General features: G+C 44.4%; 1 protein-coding gene across 2 annotated transcripts in view; it reads left to right on the forward strand.

Annotated features, from left to right (window-relative positions):
• Positions 1 to 14,418, forward strand: part of CLIC6 (chloride intracellular channel 6) — a 41,277-nt gene extending 26,859 nt beyond the window's left edge. For both annotated transcript variants that reach the window (XM_057504327.1, XM_036880265.2), the window contains exons 2-6: positions 4,224 to 4,333; positions 4,819 to 4,944; positions 5,553 to 5,659; positions 6,207 to 6,388; positions 12,749 to 14,418. In XM_057504327.1, the coding sequence (XP_057360310.1) occupies positions 4,278 to 4,333; positions 4,819 to 4,944; positions 5,553 to 5,659; positions 6,207 to 6,388; positions 12,749 to 12,910 (633 nt within the window). In that variant the 5' untranslated portion in view covers positions 4,224 to 4,277 and the 3' untranslated portion in view covers positions 12,911 to 14,418. The remainder of the gene's footprint in view (positions 1 to 4,223; positions 4,334 to 4,818; positions 4,945 to 5,552; positions 5,660 to 6,206; positions 6,389 to 12,748) is intronic.
• The last annotated feature ends 1,528 nt before the right edge of the window (positions 14,419 to 15,946 follow it).

Here is a 15,946-nt window from a genome sequence, read left to right on the forward strand (position 1 = left end):
TCCACATCCCTGGATGGAGCCAAATGAGCTGTTTGTCCCCAGTCCCTCCTGGTTTTCTGCAGTGACTGGAATACTCCCTGCATGTAGGGTGCACATCCCACCTCCTGGGTTGGAAGCCTGGTATTGTCCCCAGAAAGGAGACAATTAGAATATTACCAATTCATTATCTCTTCCTTTAAGTTCCCTCCACCCCTCAACTTGTTTTTCATTACATTTGAGCAGCATAGGAAAGGTGCTTATTTTATAGGATGAGTTTACCATTTGGGCCCACATAGAATTGTCTGGAAAGTAGGTAGAGCCACGAAGGTGAGGAATCAAGGTGGTGGGTACATGGCCTGCACAGGGGGAAGGGGAGGGTGGAGAGCTGCAGGGCCACCAAAATAGCTTGAATGGGACAGGGCCATCACCCCATTGTGAGGTCGAGGCATCCACTTGGCCCCTTGAAGTGGAAGGTGGGAGTGTGGGCGGTGAGCCTTATCCAGCTCAGCACTGGAAAGGTCATTTGCCTGAAGCCAAAAAGCAGTGAGAGGAAATAAAAAAAAAATTCCCCACCATTCTGAGTAGGTGTGCAAAGAGGCGGAGGGAGGGGCTCTGTGGAAACCTTTGGGCACTTATGTGTCGGGCTCTGGGGGCCTCTGCGAGGGGAGGTCAGCGCGGGCCGGCACCCAGCAGAATCACCGTCGTTCTCAAGGGCTGCAGCTGGTCTCAGCTGCAGACGGATTTCTCGGAACATGTTAGGGGCATTCATGTTTACCTTTTGAGAATTATCATCGCTGGCACTCAGAAAAGTTGAATTTGAAAGGCAGACATCCAATTCTGGGTTATTCAAGTGCCTGGGTCTTCAATGGCAACAAAAGATGCTCTCATCTCTCAAACTGCTTAATCTGATTTTATCAGAAATGTGTACATACAAAAATTTCCCCCGTAGGCTAAGAACTCTGCTGAGAAATTTTAGCTCAGAGGGTAATTAGCCTGGGAGAATGATCAGCAATGGAAAATAAAACTTCATACCATAAAATGTCCCAATTATGGCAACGGTGTCAGTTATTCACTCCTAATATGTATGAATTTATCCTCTCATCTTGTCCGGTTAATGAATGTGACTGAGGTGATACTCTCCCAGTATTGCTCAATAATGGGCTGCGGAGATGGCGTATCTTTGCCTTTATTTTTACTGGCACGTCCTGGCACTGAAGCACATTAAAGTAATAAAATTAGGCAGCTAGGCGTCCCAGTCACTCCCACCATATTCCCGTAACCCCCTCATTTACAGCAGAACGAGACAGAAAAGATTTTTTTTCAGAGCAATTTAAGATGAGGCAACCCTGGGTATGGAAATCGTGTTTTATTGGCAGTGGTAGCAGCTGGCTGATTCTTCTCAGTGCTAAGAGCCTCAGTCCACTGGCCAGGCTGGGTTGGAAGGGTTCAACTTTGAGGCCACATGGGGGGAAATGTACAGTCGCCGCTTTCATCGCTATTTTCTGAGAGGGGGCCCGTGGCCGCGCTGACCAGCGTCCCACCCTCCACCGCGTGTTTCTCCCCTATGTGCAGTTCCCGGAAGGAGCCCGTTAAGTTTAAACTTTTACAAAGTTGGATGACAAAGGCGGGTTTTATTTAAAAATAATATATATATATTTGCATCAATCCTAACCTCTTTAGCTCTCCTAAAGAAGTAGCTACCAGGATTCAGGAAATGGCCAAAGAACAGTTTCATGGGAAAACAAGAGCTTGAGTTGGAGAGAATTAAGACACCTGGAGCAAGGCAGAGAGTCCCGAGCACTGTAATTATTCTCCCGATGCCGCGGGCGGCAGAAAGCGGCTGGTTGCAGAGTGGCGGGTCCCAGACACAGAGCTCTTTGTCAAGGTGCGCTTGATCAGGACACCCGGCCACCGCAAAGCGCGCTCGGGCTCAGCCGGGATTTTGCTGCACTCAGAATGAGTTTTAACAGGATTATCAAGGTTAGAGAGGCAGGGGAGAGCGGGAAAGAGAACAATTGCCTCACTCTGCAGAATTTATCTTAGATTTTACTGTGCTTAGTGTAACTACTATGAAAATAAGAGGTTTAAAAGCTGCGGAACAAGTCAGGACTGGTCCAAATATGTGGATTGGTGTCCCTGCACTTTCATCTCCCCTTTCCCCCTTTTTCTTGGCTTGACTCTGCCCAGACCTGCAATAGTTCAGAAAGCACCGTGATTTTAGAGGAATCCCGGGCAGCAAGCAAGAATGAATATTTTTACTTGTTTTTATTTACCTTGACTTCCTTTTCTTTTGTATTGAAATGAAACTTGTATTTAAGGTACCCAAACCTTAAGACTTTGCCAGTTGAATTTACCTGTGCAGCCACCACCCAGCTCGAGATAAGGGAAATTTTTCACCACCCGGAAGGCTCCCTCCCATCCTTCCCAGACAACACCCAGCTTCCAGGGGCAGCTGCTATTCTGACTTCCATCACAGAGAGGTTTGCCTGTGTCTGAACTTCACCTACACTGAACTACACAGGACTCTTTTGAGTTAACATTATGCATGAGCGATTCATCTGTGTCTTACAGTCATAGGTCATTTTTTCCCATTGTGTTGTACCAACCTAACATATGGGTATGCTACAACTTATTTACTTATTCTCCTCTTGATGGTATCTGCGTTGTTCCAGGTTTGGGCTATCATACTAAAGCTACTGAGAACATTCTTTTCAGTGTCTTTCTTTTGGGAGTGGAATTGCTGTGCCGTGGGGTTTATGTTTAGCTTTGATGGGTAACTGCTTAACAGTTTCCAAAGTAGTCAGACCAATTTGTGCTCTGACCAGCAGGGAATGGGAATTCAGTTGCTCTGCATTCTTGTCCCCACTTGGTATAGTCACACTTTTCATTTTAGCCATTCTGGGGGTTGTGCAGAGGTATTTCTGCTCTGCTGGCTAATGATGCAAAGCCATTTTTCATGTGCTTATTGGCCTTTTGGATTTTGTCTTTAGTGAAGCAGCTGATCAAGTCCTTTAAAGTTTGGATTGTGGGTCTCTTATCCTTTTAATCTGTAGGGACATCCTGTTATTAGCAGCTTCTCCTAGTGGCTTAAGGACACTTACGCTAGAGAAACACCTCTCTGAAGTACTCCTTAAGTTGTCTATTGTCTTGAGGGCTCAATTTTCTGCTTTTTTCAATTCCCAGAGCAGTAGCTCACTTTCTGCCTTGTGTACCTCTGTTGTTCTGGTTGCAGACACAGTGCATTCCTCTCAACTTTCTTTTAGCTCCACATGGCAGAGGTGGGCTTCGTGGATTAAATAAGGCTGTTTTGTCCCTGAAGTCTGGCTAACTGTGATGCCTACAGTCTGGAGAAGCAATGGCCCAGCAGCCTCCTTCCTCTCCAGGAGCATTATAAGCACTGTAATCTTGTCAGAGGTGTGTGGACTGGAGGAAGACGGGAAGAGAAAAAAGAGTTTTGGTGTTTCTTCTGTTAGCTTTGGTTTCCCCACTCCATTTCCCAGGAAGTGAGGCCCCCATACACTTGTCTTCCCCAACACTAGCTCACCTCCTTGGGCAGCAGCCCACAAGGAGGAGGATGTACCTTCAGTATGTTTCTATGCCTGTGTTAAGGGATGTGTGTGTGTGCATGTGACCTGCTTTGGGTCAGCAGGAAGGATGACCTCATATCCTTCCACCCTTGATGTCAACTAATAATCTTCCTTCTGGGTACAAATGCTCCCCATCTCTCTACCGGCCCATGAATCAGATGCGGGGGCATAAAAATTTTATAGTGTTCAGGGTTTTAGAGCACATAGAGTTCACATCTCTCACTCTGCAGATGAGCATAGCAGAGACTGTCAGGTGGTGTCTTGGTGGGAGAGTCTGCTGGTCCGTTTGGAGGCATGGTCATCCTGAGAGAGAGGTGATCATGAAACAGAGCGGAAAAGAGCCCGTCTCTCTCCTTTCCCGGTGCTGATAGGGGGAGTTCCCTCTTGCCACGCCTCCCACGGTGAACCGCTGCTCAGAGGCCCAGCGTGGCAGGAAGTGGTGAGAGGTGGGAAGGAAGAAAGGCAGTGCTCGGTGTGTGTGCGTTCTCTCCTCCCTCACACCCACCTCCACAGAGGTTACAGGGACTGAGCAAAAAGGCCTCAGAGGATAGTTACAGTATCATGACCATTAACACAAATTTTGCAGTGATGTGCATTATGGAATCTGGCATTTACTTCGTGAGACTGGCTCTGACAGATTTCTCTTTCTACTTGTAGGCTGGTCGTGATGGTGAGAGTATTGGAAACTGCCCATTTTCTCAGCGTCTCTTTATGATTCTCTGGCTAAAGGGAGTTATATTTAATGTGACAACAGTGGACCTGAAAAGGTACAACAAGGTTTCTGCATTATTGAAGTAGCTGTACTCAATTCCCTCCCTCCCCCCACCTACCCCCCCCCCACACACACACTGCAGTGACCCGTGGGTGATAATCAGGGCAGCTCCACCCTCAGCCAGGACCCTGCATTGATGCTTGAGTGTAGGCTAAGCAGTAATAATAGGACCGGGTCAGCCGTTATTGGGGAGCAGCCGGTGCGGGCACCCTCAGGAACCTGCCCTCCCAGTTCCCAGCCCACTGTGAACCCCTCATAAGGTATCTGAGCGCAGCTGCTGGCTGGTAACACTGGGGAGCGCTCACCTCTGTATCCAGAAAAAGGGCCACGTGTTCATTGCCAGGAAGATGTTTGGTAACCTTACACTCTCCTTTGAAAAGCTCAGGGATTGTTCCTCTTAAACGGGGAAGGACATGGCTAAGCCTTGGAAATCCAAACACGGGCGGCCACGTGTCAGTACTGCTCTCCACTCCCACCCAGGAAACCCGCCGACCTGCAGAACCTGGCTCCCGGAACAAACCCCCCGTTTATGACCTTTGATGGGGAAGTCAAGATGGATGTGAACAAGATCGAGGAGTTCTTAGAGGAGAAATTAGCTCCCCCGAGGTAGGCCCCATCAAACTGGCACTCACAGCTCAGCTGTCACTTTTCCACTTCACAGACGACTTGAAAGCCCTCGGCTTTGGTGTTTGGTTTTCTGCGGCCATGGACCTACTTCTGTGGCTGAACCGGTGGTGTGCCACAGAAAACAGAGCCAGATTAGAAACCTTGAGTTTGGGTGGCCTGGATTTCTTTACTCTGCACCTGCATTTTGGCAGTCAAGGTTTGGCGGCAGGAAGCGGGGAGGAGGTGGGCGGCCGTCACGTGGGCTGGCCCTTTCTTGGGTACCCCTGTGGACGGTAGGAGCGCGTGCCTGCCTGTGACATCACGGGGTGCCAGGCCTGATGCGCGGAAACGTTCTAGTCCTTCACCTTCATTTTACTGGGAGGGAGCTAAGCCGGGTGGGTCTCTGTGGTCCAGGGTGAGAACAATCAGTCAAGTGCTTGTCCTCCAGACTGTGTGGCTTCTGAAAATTAGAGATGAAAAGAGTAGGAAAATGTTCAAGGGGAAGTTGTTATTTTTATATCCATTCAGAGAAGGACATATTTCCTTCATTGTATTATCCTCACTCCAACATTGCTTATCTGGGAAACTTCAATTTTTAATTTTTCCAGGTACCCTAAGCTGGGGACCCAACACCCTGAATCGAACTCTGCAGGAAATGATGTGTTTGCTAAATTCTCAGCATTTATAAAAAACACCAAGAAGGATACACATGAGAGTGAGTACTTCCCGTCTTGTTTTCTGTATTCAGTGTGGACCTCCACTTGGCCTCTGGTATGACTTCTTACCAGATCCTGGGACTTTTGACTCATTTCACGGGGAGTAGGGGCCTATGTCCAGAAATAAGGAAAAAAGTACCTCCAACTTTGAATCTATATGTGGGTTTCTTCTAGAGGTTGGAAGCCTAGAAAAATGACATTTTTAGGGGACAATGATCACCACTAGGAGTTCCCTGCTGTACCACAGGAATCAGTTTAAATGAAGCTTCTGCCAGCACTTAGCTCCTTGTGGGCTTCCCTTTGAGAGCTTTGAATAAATGATTGCTTCTAGGAGTGGCAGTGCTGTGTAGACAGCAGAATTATTTTCCAGGGAAGACCAAGTCCTTTATTCAGATCTTGAAAATCCACATCTTCCCTTTCCTGCTCTGCAGGGCTGACCAGCTGTGTCTGGAAGGAAGGGAGACAAACTCCTTCTTTCATATCTGGAGAAAGGGGACACTAATTTGTGTGGCTTATCTCCATCATTTGTTTGCCATTCTGTTTTAGTTTATGAAAAGAACCTGTTAAAGGCTCTGAAGAAGCTGGATAATTACTTAAATAGCCCTCTTCCAGATGAAATCGATGCCTACAGCACCGAGGAAGTTGCTGTTTCTGGAAGGAAGTTCCTGGATGGCGATGAGCTCACGCTAGCCGACTGTAACCTCTTACCCAAGCTTCATATTATTAAGGTTTGTCATGCCTCCTCCCACAGGTGCTGAATACAGGAAAGGGGCTTTGTTTTCTTTTGTTTTGACTTGTGTTTTGGCCAGACATTGCAACAATCTCACATGTGGACGTGTGAATTAAAAAGTGTGGCTTGTTTCTGGTTGAGCGGCCAAACCCTGTTACAGATCCATGAGCAGTTGTGGGTCTTCTTCAAATATTCTCAAGAGGTGACATCTGGGAACTTGGCCCTGGTCCTTCCATCTTTACTGCTTCTCTTTTCAAGTCTGACTTACATGGACTAAGGAAAAGTTATGTGCAAGCAACTTGAGAGGCTACATTGATCATAACTGGCATTTAGTGCTTGAGGCTCGGAGATGGTGGAATCTGGGGTATTACTGTGTGAGCTCAGTCAACTGCTGGTGATTAGCAGCAGAAACAGAACCCTGTCTGGAGAAGGCAGAGGCTTGTCTTCTTTGCTCTTGACATTGACCCCTTACAGCTAGAGAGCAGCCGACAGCTCCTTGACTGGGCCTATGCCAGATTTGGCATCGTGTCTTCCCAAATGATTGACTGTGAAATTAGCATCATGAGCCTTTATTATTAGGGTTTAAAGACTCCCTAGACCAGTGGTTCTCGAACAGGAAGCATAAGAATTGTTCAGAAAGCTTTTTAGAAATATAAATCCCTTGGTCCAGCCCCTCACCACTAAATGGAAACTTCTGGGGGTGACCCTGAGATTTGGAGGCTGATGGCCCCACACTTGGACTCTCAGTAGTGCCCCCAGCCTTTAGAGCACTTATAGGTGTTCATTGTTGTTATTATTATCACTATTGCTATGTCCTGGGCCCTTAGTAGCCTCAGACGCCCCAGGAAGAAGCCCAACCCTTGTTTTGGGCCATCTTGGTTATTAATCCTACTGGTTCCAGAGCTAGGTCCTTGTTATAAGGATGGGAGGTGGGAGAGAAGACACAGGGAAATACAAGCCAAGGACCCTGTGTTCTAGTACACGTTTAATTGGCATTTAGAAATCTACCGATCAGTCCCCATAACATTGGTGCTCCTGTGTGCCGCCAGCCTGCGTGGGTTGTGACTCATGTCCTTGCCCTGCCTTGCTCATCCTGACATTCTTCTTCCTTTCCTGTTTCTCTCCCACTCCTTGTCCCCTTCTTCTTCTTTCTTCTGTCTTCCTGGGCCCAAGGGGTCTCACCTTGAAATCCAGGCCTTTAAGATGTTGCTGATCCCTCAAGTGAATGTTCTTTTTGATGACTCTGCAGTGCCTGGACATCTAAATGAGAAGGAAAGCCAAGCCTTCCAAGACCCCCTGCATTTGGAAGCGCTTTTCCAACAAGGCATTGATGGAGTTGTGTTCTGGTTTAGTCCCGTTAGTGAATGTATTCTCGTCATTCCTGTGGTTACTGTATGATCACAGAAGTATATGGAGTTTGGGGAAGAGTGAGAGAAATACCCCAGGAATTCAGCATCAGTTGTCACTTCTTTAGCTCTTATAAAAAAAGACTTCTAAATTTCAGTAGAAAGGGTAATCCTGAGAGTAAAATAAAGCAGTCCATGGCTCCAATATAAGACCTAACAGCAAAATCTTCAAAGCCATTTAGCACTCAAAATACTGAATAGCTTAATAATCTTCCAGGATAGAGCACTTCTGAAAGGAAATGAGAATCAGTCTAAAGGAATTTATGGTAAAAGATGAGAGAGGAAAGGAATTTATAATTTATTCCCCTTTCCGAAACCAAAAAAAAAAAAAGAAAAAATAGAGCATTAGCTTCATCTGTTATAAAACCAGAAAAGGATGGATCACTTCCTCAAAGACTAAGAAATTTCATCCAGTAAGAGCTGCCACAGGGAAGACACGCTTCCCTATATTTTTGGCAAGGTGCAGCTCTCTGTAAAAGTACAGTCCTGAAATGCCCAGCCCATACTTCTGTGAGGACGAGGGCATGGAGGAGGCCTTGGAGAAGCAGGAAACATCCCTACAGAGATGACTTTTGAGCTGAGATCTCTGGGGAGGCAGAGTTGAAGGGGGAACTAGACAGGGCTGTATTGTGCCACCTGTCCCCTAATGCAAAAGAACAGGGAGGGGAGATGACATTCTGCTTTGTGGCTGCTGAACAGAGGAAAGAAAGAAGCCTTGAGCCAGTCAGGAGAGAGACTGTAAATTGCCTGAACTTCATTTTAGCCATGGTGACTCCTGCTTAATCTGCGAGCCTCAGAATAGAGGATGCTCTAACCCTAACCCTAGCCCTGACCCTGACCCTGACCATGACCTTATTGTGTCCTGAGGTAGAGTAGAGAGCAATGTTTGGTGAAAGAGCGTGTGAGGGTAAATATCCAAATTGAGATACCGTCTCCCCTGTTTCCCTTCACTTTCCTTGCTATTTTTAAAAAATGATAGGTCCAATAGATCTGCCACACTGAAAGATAATTAATAACCAGAAAGAATCCAAGTGGGACCCCTATGTGGATCGAGATAATCAGAAGGAGAGGGGAAGAAGGATAAAGAGAAGGAACAAGAGAGGAAAAGAGATGAGAATACATATCTGATGAAGAATTGTTCCAGTCCGTGAAAGAACATTCTGGATAATACTTCTCTACAGCCTCAAAGAAATGAAAGAGAACATGGATCTTTTGAGAAAAAGCTTAAAGACAAGACACAGGATGTCAAAAAAATGTAATATAAAGAAAATGAAAATCAGGTGGGCAGAACTCAAGAAAAAAAATCCTTAAAGATAAATAAAATAATTTCAGAAATAAAAGTTCGAAGTAGCAAGAAGCAGAAAAAGATATTGTGGAAATCTGGAGGACAGGCCCAAGGAAATCACCCAAAATCAAAAGGAGAAGAGCCAGAGATAAAGGGGATTAGAGAGATCCCAGATGTACATAATCAGGGACAAGAAGACAGGAAAGGAAAACGACAGGGGAGGGCTCAAAGGGAAAAGGAATTTCAACTGCAGGATGACCTGAACCTTCAGTATGAACAATATGCCATGACTGGAAAAATATAGCTGCAGGCTAATCAATACACTGAGGTGCATTAGATAAATTACTGAACTTTGAGGATAAAAAGGAGCACTTTGGGAGTCTAGACAGAGGCAATAATACTAGTACTGCTGCTAATAGTAATTTGTAAAGTCACCTACATAGGGAAGAAATTCAGATTGGCTTCATATGTCTCCATGACCACATTAAAAACCAGAAAACAGTGGCTTAATAGTTATAGAGAATTAAGGGAAAGGATATGTGATGTAAGAATAGTATATCCAGGTAAATTGTTTTTATCTGGATTTCTAGTCTCAGTAAAATAAGCTCTCCTGAGCCATTTTTTAAAGACAAAATTGTTCTATGATGAAAAAATAATATGATAATTAAAATGAGAATCCAGGAACAGAGAAGATGTGTGATAAAGAGACTGGTGATAAACACAGAACCTGTTTAAGACTAAAGCCGGTATTAAGACTAAACAACAGCGGAAATTCTAGTTATAGGACACAGTCAGAATATAATAAATGTGAACGCTTTTACCGCCCATGGGAGGGGGATAAGGGAGAAGAAATGTAAACAGGTATAGTTGTGCTAATTTCCTCATGTGTCATTATCAGGACTAGATAGGTATCATCTGAAGTTGCTAAGTCAAGAAATACAGAATTCCTATTATTTAAGTTATATAGGAAACCACTGGAAGAGTTAAAACAGACTGTAAGCCTTCTAAATTACCAGACAGGGAAACACACACACAAATGCATAAATATATACAGAAGGATAGAAAACAAAGCCTTAAGTTCAGAAAATATAACAAAAACAAGATCACCTCCATTAGAGGCATACACTTAATACATTACTCAGAAATGTTAACATAAAAATATAAGCAAAAATCAACCAGGCATTTCATTGGATATGGCTGGTAATTGTAGGTCTGCTTTGGTTATGTAGCTGTATTCCTAGTATGTTAATGTGTGCATGCAATTTAATTAGTAGTTTAAAACCTATACATGTGCATGTTACACTACAAGAAGATATGTCAAAGAAATAATCAATCTTCCCATGTTTTCTTCTGTCTGCTACTTCTGTAGCTTTTCTTCTTCCTTCCTAATTACAACCCTTAAGTAGAATTCGTGCCTCATATCGAAATTACCGAGTATCATAATTCTTCCAAGTGGTAAAGATACCTCAATACAAATGCTCGGCATAGAAGCCACAGGGCATAAATCTGCAAAGAAGTAAAAAGCTAACCTTTTCAAACAATAATGCTTCTCTCTCACTTACCAACTTTACATTTCCCTGTATGGCCCTGGAAGATGACTGGTTAGCCAGAGACGGGTAAGATTCCTCAAGGGAGGAACAACCTAACACAGGCACAGTCGCAGGGGGGCCATCAGGTGAGATTGGGGATCAACAGAGGTGAGGCTTAGAACCTCACCCCCCCTGTTTTGAGAGAAATCTTTTGCATCCGTGGATGTTTTGTTGCCCTTGTCTAGCTTGGATTAATACTTAGTCTATAGGCACACACCTGATCATCTACATTAGCCCTCTTACAGCACTAAACTATGTTTTCTACCTTTATCTTGCATCTACCTACCACTTCAGCATTTTATTTAAAAATAATAATAATAATAATAAGGGAGAAATGTGGGATTCACATATAAATCAAGTATAAAAATCAAACAAATAATCATATTTGACCTGATTGTTTATAGTTCATGATGCTTGATCAAAACCTAAAGTTTCTGTGATGACTGCCCTTGCACTGTTCACCATGTAAGAACTTATTCACTATGTAAGAACTTGTTCACCATGTAAGAACTTGTTCATTATACTTCAGAAGATTGGAGACTGATGAGAATTAGGCTTGGGGTTGATTAATGATCGTGCATTGAGTCCCCTATACAGAATTTTATTGTTGTTAACAACCATATGATCAATAAATATGAGAGATGCCCTCTCAAAAAAAAAAACATAGCTGTAATATCCTATCACACCTAAAACTCACTAACTCCTTAATATCATTAAATTTTGTGAAGTTCAAAAAAAAAAAATCAACCAGGCAAATGCAGACAAAAGGAAAGCAGAATTCTTAGCATTAACATCAGGAAGGTGGAATTCAAGCAAAAGATGTTAAACAATTTAAAAGTGTTATATGAGCCTATTTTGCTGCATCAATGGCTTCCAAAATCTGAGAAATCAGATTCCAAAGATCTTCTCACTGGTGGTAAGTCTTATGCTCACTTCATCCAGACATCCCAGGGACCAATAATAGGGGGCAACAAAGAAGAACTGGCCTTTGTAGCCCTGGGTCCCCAGGTGTATCCCAGTTTTGGGTATACCCCAAAATTTGCATGTTGCAATCCTAATCCCCAGTGACTCAGAATGTGACCTTATTTGGACATAGGGTCTTTGCAGTGTAATTAATTAAGATTAATTAATTAAAAGGTCATTTGGAATAGAATGGGCCTTCAATTCAATGTGGCTGGTGTCCTTATACAAAGGGAAATCTGGACACAGGTGCACACATGGAAAACACCATGTGAAGATCACAGTTAGGCTGCCACAAGCCAAGGGACTACCAGAGGCCAGGGGAGAGGCCTGGAGCACAGCCTCCCCTAGAGGCTTCAGAACTAGCAGGCCCTGCTGACACCTCCATCTTCTTTACTCCTGGCCTTCAGGACTGTGAGAGAATAAATTTCTGTTGTTCAAAGCCAACCAGATTGTAGTGGTTCGTTAAGGCAGCCCTAGGAAACTGGTGTAGCCCCCAGCAGCAGACAGCCTCCTATGTGATGAATTCTGCAACGGCATCCATCCAAAGGGAACATCACATACCATTGTGTTTCCCCTGCCACTTGCCCTAAGCTTCCGTGGGGATAAGGACTAGTGTCCGTTTTGGTCATGACTCAATCCTCTGCGTGTTGTAGACCCACAATCTAGATCGTCTCAGTGGCAGGATGGTGACAATCTGCAGGGATGACATACACAGCTATTTGGGATCTCAGCAGGGGGGGCTCAGCAAGTAGGGAGGAGAGGGCACTTCACAGAGAGCCTGGCACAATCTGAACTGAAGATCTGTCATGAATCTTTAGGCACCAAATAACACAGCAGAGAAATACATGGTTCTGGTGGATCACAAGGACCGTCTGTGCCCACCTGATGGGTAGGATTGTATGGAGCCACTGTTGTGAGTACAGGGCCTGCATAAGCTTTCCCGTATTCAGTATACCTTAGGCAAAGTCCAAGAGCAATTTGGAGTAGCCTGCATAAATGTGGGCTGACATCAGGACTTGAAAATATATTGCATGCCTCAAAAGACTGGATTGTCTGACCGAATTGCCTACGTTGGTGGGTTTTCCCTTCGCTGATTATTTCCTCTTGATTTTCAGATCGTGGCCAAGAGATACAGAGATTTTGAATTTCCTCCTGAAATGACTGGCATCTGGCGATACTTGAACAATGCTTATGCTAGGGATGAGTTCACAAATACATGTCCAGCTGACCAGGAGATTGAACGTGCGTACTCAGATGTTGCAAAAAGAATGAAGTGAAGCTGGGTGTACTCTGTGTTTTTTCTCAGTATGAAAAGAGTGCATTCTCTATGTTTCCTTCCAATAACTGTGACGCCCATGTTTTGCTAATGCCATATCATAATGAGATCGACTCAACACCAAATGATATGGGTCCTGGTAACTGGTCAGCTCATTTTGTGTATCTGAATAATAGCAGTCTTTGTTGTTATTTCCACCAATTGTCCAGTTTATGTTAATTTATATCTTCGACACTCACTGACATTGTCACCCATGCTATTTAGGGCATGTATTTTGCCTTTTAAGTTTTAAAGCAAATTGGATTTGGGTTCAATTCCTCCTTCAATTTTTAAAAAATTTGGGAGTTTTCATTATCAGGGGTACCCTGTTTTTCTCCTCTAAGAGAGTAGCTCAGTTATTTTTCAGAATGAAAATACTGTTTCTGTAATTATAAAATGATACATGCCTATTTTGATACTTTAAATCAATGTCAGAGAGTATACAAAAGCAAGAAAGAAAATCACCTAATATTTCACAAACTATTGATAACTCATTGAAGAGCATCTTCCAAATCTTCAGTCTCTCTCACACACACTCATTCACACCACATACAATTCCATTCATATGTGGCATTGCATTACTTTATTTTAAAGAGCGGGTGAGTGGACCTCTTGCTAATGACTTGATCATCTGTAGAAGACCTAAAACAAACAAAAAGATTCAGCATTGAGGAGCTAGGCACTCTGTCGGGGATCAGGTTTCCCAGGGGCAGAGCCCTAAGAGTCCACAGACCTACAGGGACCAGCAGGGACCCACAGGCACTGGAAGCCAGTGAGGGTCCCCACCCTGCTTGTCACCACCTCATTGATGCCACAGCCTCTGGTTCCACGGCAGGCCACTGATGAGACTGCCTGTCTGTGCACCCCATTCCAACCTTCTTTCTGGCGCCTTCTCTTGCCCCCTCTCGTCTCACGGAGACCATGCCTTCATGAGGACTCTCAGTGTCTCTGCAAGATGGACAGTCCCCCTGCCCTGTGGGAAACGAGACTCAAGCACACCTGGATTCCTTCTAGTGGCCACTGCCTCTGAGACCCAATGCTGCAGCTCTTCAGCAATGGTGTGGTGTGGGTTGGTCTGATTTTTGTTGCCTCTCTGCCCTTTATGGGATCATTTCAAGGGCATCCAGGGAAAATCCAGAGACTAAATTCATGGTGGCTACTCCGGGACAGTTCTGGTAAATAGTCAAGTTGGGGAGGAAGTGGAAACTATTGACTCAAAAATTTTTTGGTTTGTCTGTGGCTTGCCCTCCACATCCCTGCAGCCAGCTTCTCTTCGGCAGTGGCGTGTGGGCTGGGCTGCTGGGCTTCAGCTTGAGGTGTGGAAGACAGACTGGGAGGCTGTTCAGATACGCATCGAGACCTCGCAGGGTTTGAGCATGGTCTGCCAGGCTGTGTTCTTCTGACCTTTACACTCATCTTCCAGAAACCCTCCTGTAAAGCTGCTTGTAGCATGTGGTTGATGCTAAGATGCTCATTAAAATAAAAGGATACATCTGCTCTATGGGTGGTTCATTTGGAAAAGAGTAAAATGCAGTAACAGTAACTGTTCTAGGATTTAGTGGAAAATGTCTAGGAAGAGAAACAAAGTCCTTAATGTGGTGGCCACTTCCTGTTCTCTCCTACTGAATGCTACAGTTTTATATAGTGGTGACCAACCCTGCTTTCTGTTAACTGTGTCTGTTTGGAGGTTGTACCTAACATATATCACCATTATTCATGTTTCACATCTGTTTAGGAGTCAGATTTTTGAGGCTAGTTTTATAAAATTACATTTAAATCTGTAAATGAATAGACTACCGTTTGTCCCCGAGGTGAACTTTGTACTTCTAGAGGTTAAAATCATCTACATAAACTTAAAAATTAAACAAATTATCAAAATGTTTATATGAAACCAGTATCTTTAATTTTTTTTTTAACTATGCATTCCTCACTTAGATTTTAAAGAAAAAAAAAAAAAGAGTGGACGTGGGCTCCTTTTAGAATGACAAGAGCAACTTTGAACCAGAGATCACCGGTATCCGAATTAGAGATAGTCTGTATCTGAATCGTGAACTACAAAGACATTTTAACAGAGCCTTAAAGGGAGTCCGAGAGGACACGTGTGAGCTGCCCCTCCCTGTCCAGGTGGCTGCAGGAGAGGCCCCGCAGCCACTGCATTTTTGAGCAGAGTTGTAGGAAAGCAGATGTCCTGGCAGTTTGCCCTCCCCCTACCCCCCCACAGGCCCCTAAAAGGCTGTTCATATGTGGGAAGGTGAGCAATACTCCAGCACTGTTTGGCTGGCTTAAAGTCTTTATTGCACTGTGGGTTTTGAGACAAAATGTGTTAGTTCTTCAAGACATACCATAGAGAATGCCAATAGGGCTGTGGCAAAGTGAAGGCATCCTTGATGGCAGGAAGGTGGTCCAGGCAGAGGGTTCCATTCTCACTTGTAGTTGCCCGAGAGGCCTGACAATTGGGGACAATTAGCTTTACTTCTGAACACGGAATCTCCAAACTTAGGTTGCAACAGAATACAAGAGTGTCCTACAGTTATATTTTCTGGATAGCAAAGGGGGCGAATGATGGACTTGAGCCCAGGAAAGGAATGTGAGAGACCAGAGGCCTCAGTAGGGAATGTCTAGTCTACAGGTGCGTCCCAGAAACTGAATGTGTGTTGAAATACCCCTGATAGAAACACGCTCACACTCTCTCACACATGCATGAACACACACAGACACATGCACTCACACACCACACAATCATATACATGCACATGTGCTCTCCCTCTGCCTCCCTGTCCCACAGGGGGGCTCAGGGCTCCCTCTTGTGCCCCCTCCAGTGGGGTCCAGTAATACTCTAGGCAGCCATCCTGTCCCCATTTCCAGTATTTCATAACTAGGCTTTGGAAGAATTTTAAAAGGATGGCCTATTTAAAAAGAAGGAAAACCCAGCCTTTCTTTTATTTTACAATTCAGAGTACAGAGGTGTGCCTCATCCTAAGAAGGTATAATTCACAAA

Source organism: Manis pentadactyla, chromosome 1 (genome assembly GCF_030020395.1).
Source record: "Manis pentadactyla isolate mManPen7 chromosome 1, mManPen7.hap1, whole genome shotgun sequence".
NCBI classification, from domain to species: domain Eukaryota; kingdom Metazoa; phylum Chordata; class Mammalia; order Pholidota; family Manidae; genus Manis; species Manis pentadactyla.